At 33.8% G+C, this 8,464-nt stretch overlaps 1 protein-coding gene across 1 annotated transcript; it reads right to left on the bottom strand.

Moving 5' to 3' along the window:
• Nucleotides 1-2,032: 2,032 nt before the first annotated feature.
• On the bottom strand, nucleotides 2,033-3,371 carry LOC115696575 (uncharacterized). Its single transcript, XM_030623469.1, has 4 exons — nucleotides 3,184-3,371; nucleotides 2,850-3,114; nucleotides 2,451-2,745; nucleotides 2,033-2,334 (listed from the first exon to the last, which is right to left on the bottom strand). The coding sequence occupies exons 1-4, from the start codon at nucleotides 3,369-3,371 to the stop codon at nucleotides 2,033-2,035; spliced, it is 1,050 nt and encodes a 349-aa protein (XP_030479329.1).
• Between the last annotated feature and the right edge of the window lie 5,093 nt (nucleotides 3,372-8,464).

The raw sequence follows: 8,464 nt of genomic DNA, 5'->3' as shown, positions 1-8,464 counted from the left end.
ATCTCCATTGAGCTTGACCAAACGAACATAAATGGTGGAGTACTCATTTCACATAAGCTGAAATATCATTTATACGGGGTCAAGTGTTTTAAGGATAAAATACATAGTAGGGTGTTACGGTAATCTAATCCCTTTACAGTGTAGATCATTCATATAGAGGATCATTGATCACATTAGGATTATAAAATTGGATAACTAATGATGCATCTATATGGTGGAACATATAGAGCATTCTATATAACTGAGAGTGCAATTCTAAGTTCTATGCGTCGATTCAACGAATAATTAATAAGTTAGTGAATTTTAGTGCTAAATTCTTGATCTACTTATTGGAAGCTCGGTTATATAGACCCATGGTCCCCCCACTAGTTGAGATAATATTGCTTGTAAGACTCATATAATTGGTTTTGATTGATCAATTATAATTCTCAAATTAGACTATGTCTATTTGTGAATTTTTCACTAAGTAAGGGCGAAATTGTAAAGAAAGAGTTTTAGGGGCATATTTGTTAATTATGATACTTTGTATGGTTCAATTAATAAATATGATAAATGACAATATTATTTAATAATTATTTATAGTTATTAAATAGTTAGAATTGGCATTTAAATGGTTGAATTAGAAAATTGGCATTTTTGAGAAAATCAGATGCATAAAAGGTAAAACTGCAAAATTACAAAAAGTGAGGCCCAAATCCACTAAGCATGGCCGGCCACTTTTGTAGGCAATTTAAACTGATATTTTCATTATTTTAATGCCAAATAATTCAAACCTAACCCTAGTGGAATCCTATAAATAGATAGTGAAGGCTTCAGGAAAATTACACTTCTGATTCAGAAAAAACTAAGCCTTCTCTCTCCCTATCTTTGGCCGACCCTTCTCTTTCTCCTTCCCTCTTCAATTTCGAAAATCTTAGTGTAAGAATAGTGCCCACTCACAGCAAGTGATACCTCAATCATAATGAGGAAGATCGTGAAGAAAGACTTTCAGCAAGGAGTTTCAGCATCAAAGATTCAGAGAAAGAGATCCAGGTTCAGATATTGATAATGCTCTGCTACAGAAAGGAATCAAGGGCTAGATATCTGAACGGAAGGAGTCATTATATTCCGCTGCACCCAATGTAAGGTTTCTTAAACTTTATACGTTTTTATTTCATCATTTTAGAAAGTTCATATTTAGGGTGTTAATAAACATACTTGTGAGTAGATCTAAGATCCTCGTAAAATAATTCCAACATGATCTACACTGTAAAGGGATTAGATTACTGTTACACCCTACAATGTATTTAATCCTTAAAACACTTAACCCCGTATAAATGATATTTCACCTTATGTGAAATAAGATCTCCACCATTTATTTTCGTTTGGTCAAGCTCGAAGGAGATCATCCTTTACTTACTATTCGCCAGATAGAAGCTATAGATTCCATGTTTATGTTTGTGCTCCCACTCAATTGCACTACCGTGTTCCCAAAATGTACGTATCACCCTGACCTAAAAGTAGCCTTAACAAACAAATCAAAGAACACGAATAGCCTTTCAAGATTGAGCCTAATCATAACAGGATTAAGAACATTTGATCTAGGATCAACTAGGCGATATTGACTTGAATAGATATTACGGTAAGTTTAATAAATCTAAGTCAAAGTTCAATATCGGTCCCTTCCGATGCATACTCCATGCATCCAACCTGAGCTTTACTTTAACTAATGCTCTGGAAAGAACATAGCACTTCTCCAAATGCAAGTAAACTCTGTTGTAGATTATCATATCAGTAAAACCCTGTGTCTGATAAATCTAGGAAACTTTATTCACATAGTCATGTTTACTTTCCAATGTGTTGACAGCACAATAAACAGGATCAAGTATGTGAAAAGGGTTTCAGAAGAATTCATACATTATGTACATATAATCATGAAATAAATCATGTGAACCATGCAACATTAAATGTTATTTCTGATCTATATTAATAAGTAAATCTGATTATATTGAAATGAGTTTTATTTAGGGCATAAAACCCAACACCTTCCACATTAGGGTTTTTTCAGTGTTTTATCCCTAAACACCTTGATGAAATTTTTTTCCAAGTGCCTAGCACAATGTCTGTGCTCAGCTTCGGGTATCCCATCTTCCCACATACCCTTTAATGCCTGTTCTAACCCCTTTTGTTTGTCTGTAATAAAGCTCCAGTGAAGAGAATTCTCAATCTTCAAATCTCCCTTCAACAAATTCACAAACCAACTCCAAGAGTCTTTGTTTTCTATCTCCACTACAGCGAAAGCAACTGGATACATCTGGTTGTTTGGAACTATGGCAACTGTAGTCAACAATTGACCTGGATGTACCCTTTAATGTAGCAGCCATCCAATCCAATGAGTGGTCTACACCCCTCATTGAAACCCTGTTTCAGTCCACCATAGAAAATATACATTCTTTTGAAATGAGGCTTACCATCTTCAGTTGCTTCAGTGAGAATTTTTATAGTTGAGTCCTTGTTGGTGTGCTTGATCTCCTCAGCGTAATCCCAAAGGGCATTGTATTGTTCTTGATAAGTCCCTTCTATCTCTTTTGTTGCAAACATCCAAGCTTTATATGCCTTATCTCTTGAGATAACGAGGATCTTCTCTCTGCCAACACTTTGTTGGAAGGCCGAGACAACCCACTTATCATGCATCTTGAATCGATCCAGGTCCTTTTCAGCAAGCCATTTTGAACTTGCAAATCTATTTTTATTGGTTCTCGGGCACTTGTGGTCATCGTTAAACGTTTCACAACAAATGTAAGAGTATCATCTATTTTAGATGAAAACAATACCCATGGACAATTAACTCCTTTGCATCTTGCCCTAACCGTATTAGAGTCATTTTTCTCAAAGTAAACATCCTTACCCTGTTGAATGGCATACTCCCTCACTGCTTTTTTGAAATGTGCCCCTGAAGCAAATGATAAACCTGGTTTGAATATTGGATTGGCCATGTCAACTTCTGGCCTAAACTCAAAAAATTTTTGCAGCTTCGTTCTTACATACTTTTTCTTCCTCTTATGAACATTTGTAGGTTCTTCATCTTCTACTTCAGTGTCTTCATCAGAAGAACTACTATGCGGTTTGAAATCACTAACAAACTCAACACAACCATCATTGACAACATCAATATGTACATGCTTTTTCACTAACTCTGTCAACTAATTCTCGGCTCTCTCATCAACTCCCAAATCTTCTTCATCCATGCTGTACTCATGGTCTTCCTCACTCAAATCCGCATATTGTCCTGTCCCAAAAGTATCATACTCATGGTCCTCATTTGTCTTTTCATTTTCCTCTTCGCATGGTGGTTGTTCTTTGTCATTTCTAGAGTGATCTTGCAAGTTCATTTATTGGCTGGTGTGTTGGGTTTTATGCCCTAAATAAAACTCCATTTCAATGTAATCTCTATTATTCAATATCCATAAAGAAACAGAAGTATTTTTTATTCATTTGTGTATTTTTTTGGTTCATGTTATCAATTACTTGTCTATTTGATTTATAAATTCATCCAAACCCTTTTCACATTTATATTCTTGTTTATTGTGTCGTCAGCATAGTGGAAAGTAATCAAGATTATGTGATTATAGATATATTCCAAGATTTATCAGAACACAGGGTTTTACTGATATGACAATCTAGAACATAGTTTACTTGCATCTTGGATAAATGCTGTAACGGCCTATTGCTAAGGCACGCTACAGTGCAATCTTTGCTAATCAAAGAATTTTCTCGAAAAACATGTCAAATTAAAACTTTTATATTAATTAATAAACTTTATAATATAATAAAAATATTTATAAGTACCGGGATCCCGTTTTCAATCTTCTTAAAGTTAACATTCCAAAATACATATATTACAGGTCGCACAGCGACAACAAAATACAATCCCCAGATGTCCCGAGATCGAACACTCTAGGTCGTGTTGCTTTGACATGTACAACTTCATCCGAGCTCAGGTTCACTCCTGTTCAGCCTTCGCCTTTCCTTTACCTACACATAGAAGCAGAACTGTGAGTCGACAGACTCAGTAAGACAAGCATATAACATATCATATAATACCGACTTATAACTAGGCGTCCATACACCTATTTACAAGGCTTAACAGATGAGTAAGAACGTTCTACTAGTTGTGCTATTGACCATGATATCACCCATTACAAGTACTAAGATCGTACTGCAGGACCGACACTATGTTCATGCCGCTATGATAGCATCAATAACATCCAAGAGTATAATTGGCCATGATATCATTCTTAACCAGTACGATGCCTATACTGCTGAACCGACACAATGTTTGTGTCGCTATGATAGTACCAATTCATACTCTCTGGGGTGAATATCACTCTTATCTAGTACGATGCATGTATTGCTGAACCGACACAATGATTGTGTCGCTATGATATCACCCAAACATAATCAGTCATGCACACAGCATATATATATACCATACATATATACATTCGTATAAATATCACATATTATACACAATTCTTACCTTATTTCCGAATTCAAGTGTGCTGGCTGACCTGAGCGGAAGTTTGGTGCTAGATGGATGCCCTAATCACATTTTAAAACTGGGTATGTTACATGATTAAAACCCTAATCCCGGGAAACCTAAAACCTTAACCCTAGGTTTTGTTATACTTTCTATAGGTTATACTAACTCTGGGAATGGGGAAACACCCAACCAAGGCACCGCAAAGACAAAAATTGAGAAAATGAAAGGCCCGGGGAACCCTGCCAAAACCGGCTAGCCGGTTTTTGTGGCTCTACAAACTGACTAGCCGGTTTGCACCACAGTTCCCAAAGCCTCTCATTTCTTGTTCAACTCTCCACCAAATGCAATTAAAACTTCCAGAGTATCTAATAATGGTATACACAATACATTCCAGCCAGAAAATTACATAGCAAACCATTGAAACTCAAGTTTCCATTAATGATCAAAGCTTTGAGTTCAAAACTCAAACTTGCATAAAATCAACAACAAACCTCAAAACCAGCTGCTAGGAACTAAAATCAATCCAAACTAGCCCTAGAATTCGAACTCCAAACAAATCTAACCCTAACAGCCCCTAATTTACAATTTCACATACACAAACTAAAGAAAAAGCTTTAAAAATATAAAACCAATGATCTAGGGGTACCTTTGGTTGTTCCTCCTTGAATTCCTTGCTAAAAACTCAGAGAAAATAGGATGGAAGAGTTGGTTCTAGCCCTGGTTTGCCTCAGCCGAAGGAAAGAGAGAGAGAGAGAGAGTTCAAGAGAAATGCTATCCTTCTAATTTCTTTTTGATTTGTCCTTTAATTGGAAAAAGGATTTTAATTAATCCTTTGCTGCCCAAATAGTTGCTAGGTGTCATCCTCAAAATCAGCCACCTATCCCACCATTTAAAATTACTAAAATACCCCTTGAACATAAAATTAGTGTATTTCTAATGCTAGGGGTAAAATGGTCAAATCCCATAACCCCGCTCAATCCCGATATTTTATTTTCTCAAAAATATTTCCCACTAAGAAATAAGGTTCTAAACTTACCCATGTGATCAAACTAGCCATCCATCGCATTTTCTGTTGTCGCCGAGCAAAAATAGCAAAAGTAGCATATTTCACATATAAGCTAAATCATACCCCTAAAGTTTAATAAAATCTCCGAAATTGAGAAATTATAACTCTAATATTTATTTCTAAATATTGGGGTCCACAAACAATTAACATTATAAATAATCATAAAATAACAGAAATTAGTGCTAATTGCCTTTTCTAATCCAATTTACTAAAGCGGTCATTACAAATGCTATGTTCTTTCCAGAGCATTGGTCAAAGTAAAGCTTGGGTTGGATGCATGGAGTATGCATCGAAATGGACCGATATTGAACTTTGATTCAAATATATTAAACTTACCATAATATCTATTCAATTCAATATCACCTAGTTGATCCTAGATCAAACGATCTTAATCATGATATGATTAGATTCAATCTCAGGAGTATTACACATGTTCTTTGATTTGTTAGTTAAGCGTACTTTTGGGTCAGGGTGATACGTACATTTTGGGAACATGGTAGTGCGATTGAGTGGGAGCGCTAAACATAGATATGGAATCTATAGCTTCTATATGGAAAATAGAAAGTAAATGATGATTTCCTTCGAGCTTGGCTAAATAGAGATAAATGGTTGAGTACTCATTTCACTTCGCTAAAATATCATTTATACGAGGCTAAGTGTTTTAAGGATAAAATACATTGAAGGGTGTTACGGTAATTTAATCCCTATACAATGTAGATCATCTGTATAGAGGGTCATTGATCAAATTAGGATTATAAAAATAGATAATTAATAGCGTGTCTATATGGTGGAACATATAGAGCGTTCTATATAGCTGAGAGTGCAATTCTGAGTTCTATACGTGGATACAACATAGAATTAATAAGTCAGTGAATTTACTTGGTAAATTCTTGGTCTGCCTATTGGAAGCTCGGGTATATAGGCCCATGGTCCCCATACTAGTTGAGACAATACTACTTGTAAGACTTAGTTAATTGATTTTGATTAATCAATTATAATTCTAAAATTAAACTATATCTAGTTTGTAAATTTTTCACTAAGCAAGGGAAAAATTATAAAGAAAGAGTTTCTAGGGTATATTTGTTAATTAAGAGACTTTGGTTAGTCTAATTAATAAATATATTAAATTACAATATTATTTAAAAATTAATTTTAGTTATTAAATAGTTGAAATTGGCATTTAAATTGTTGAATTTGAAAATTGGCGTTTTTGAAAAAATGAGATGTAAAAATGATAAAACAGCAAAATTGCAAAAGTGGGGCCCAATATCCAAAGCCCAGTCCCGCCACTATTGTAGGTTTTATCATTTATTTTTTCATTATTTTAATGCCAAAGAATTCTAACCTAACCCTAGGTGGCATACTATAAATAGGTGGCGATGGCTTCAGAAAAAGATGATGCATCTTATTCTTTCAGAGAAAAACTTGAGAGCCTTCTACCTAACCTAGCCGCCACCTCCCTTTCTCTATTCTTCACTATTGAATCGAACCCCTTGAGTGATAGAGTAGTGCCCACACACATCAAGTGGTACCTCAATCATAGTGTGGAAGATCGTGAAGAATCCAGATTCAACATAAGGACATTCAGACTTAGATGTTGGTGATACTCTGCGGCAGAAAGGATACAAGGGTTAGAGATCTGAGTGGAAGGAGACATATTATTCCGCTGCAACCACTGTAAGGTTTCTCATAGTTTATATGTGTTTATTTATAATCGTTTTAGAAGTTCATATTTAGGATGTTAAGCAACATACTTCTTAGTAAATCTAAGATCCTGGTAAAATATTTCCAACAACTTGCCTCAAGAGCCATGGTAATTGATTTACTTTCAAGAAATTTGGACTTAAACGATTTGTGTGTGATTTGGATGTTTTCATGTTGATCTCCGTATTATATGATGATTGATTGATGCTTGTGAAATTTTATTAAAATAGTTGAATTTTCGTTTATGGAATTATTTTTGTTTGATAGTTTGGAAAAAATTAAGCAATTCACTTTTTTACAGAACTTAATTTTGATTTTATTTGAATTTGTTATGAATATTTGAAAATTGAAAAAAATCAGGGTGGCATCACCCACCCTACGCGCGCGGATGGGCCTATTTTTCTCGGCTGCACGCGCTCAGACAAGCACGTGCTGGGATGTTTGAAGACCACCTGGGCGCGCGCGGAGAGGCTGCATACAACCTCATGCGCCATGTCCACTCGGTCAAGCCCCCCACTTCGTGCGTGTGGACAGTATGCAATGCATACTGTTCGTACCACTTACATTTTTTTTTTTGTTTTCTTCGATTTTTCATGCTATTTCATGGAATTAACTTCCAATTTTTTTTGTGTAGTTTTGTATTTTGATTTTTACTTTTCATATTTCAAATCTAATTATCAAAAAAAAAAAATTAATTGAATTTTTAAAAATTAATTTTAGATATTAGTGTAATTTGAACTCGAAAATAGGTAAAAATCTATCTTTTTGCTTAATTTTTTATCTTAATTTTAAATTTAAGGTCAGATATTAATATATTTTTTAATTTTTTTTTTAAATTATTTGACCTTATTTAAATTTAAAATAAGATTACTATAATCATGATATTTTGCTAACTTTTAAATCTTGCTATTTTTTTTTATTTAAATTAAATTATAAAATCAGAAAAGGATATTTAATTATCATTTTATTTTATTGAATATTTAATTTATAAAATAACATGAAATTTGAAAAGGTAGTTAGCAAATTTTTTTTGAAATGATATTTAGGTTAGTTGAAACCTAATTTTCTAAAATTTGTAGGTTTAATTTTAATATTAATTTTTTTAAAATTTATTTAAAACAGAAAATATTTTTTTTATTATTTATTAATTATTTTTGAATTTTTTTTAATTA

Source organism: Cannabis sativa, chromosome 7 (genome assembly GCF_029168945.1).
Source record: "Cannabis sativa cultivar Pink pepper isolate KNU-18-1 chromosome 7, ASM2916894v1, whole genome shotgun sequence".
Taxonomy (NCBI): Eukaryota; Viridiplantae; Streptophyta; class Magnoliopsida; order Rosales; family Cannabaceae; genus Cannabis; species Cannabis sativa.
This window is presented reverse-complemented; position numbering and strand designations above follow the sequence as displayed.

Bases quoted from the DNA above. Each gene is read 5' to 3' on its own strand.
- LOC115696575 (XM_030623469.1), bottom strand. From the start codon at position 3,371: ATGAACTTGCAAGATCACTCTAGAAATGACAAAGAACAACCACCATGC. The intron at 3,115-3,183 runs GTTGACAGAGTT...TGAGTTTGTTAG, and splicing joins GATGAGAGAGCCGAGAATTA to TGATTTCAAACCGCATAGTA. The intron at 2,746-2,849 runs GTTAGGGCAAGA...GATGACCACAAG, and splicing joins AGAAAAATGACTCTAATACG to TGCCCGAGAACCAATAAAAA.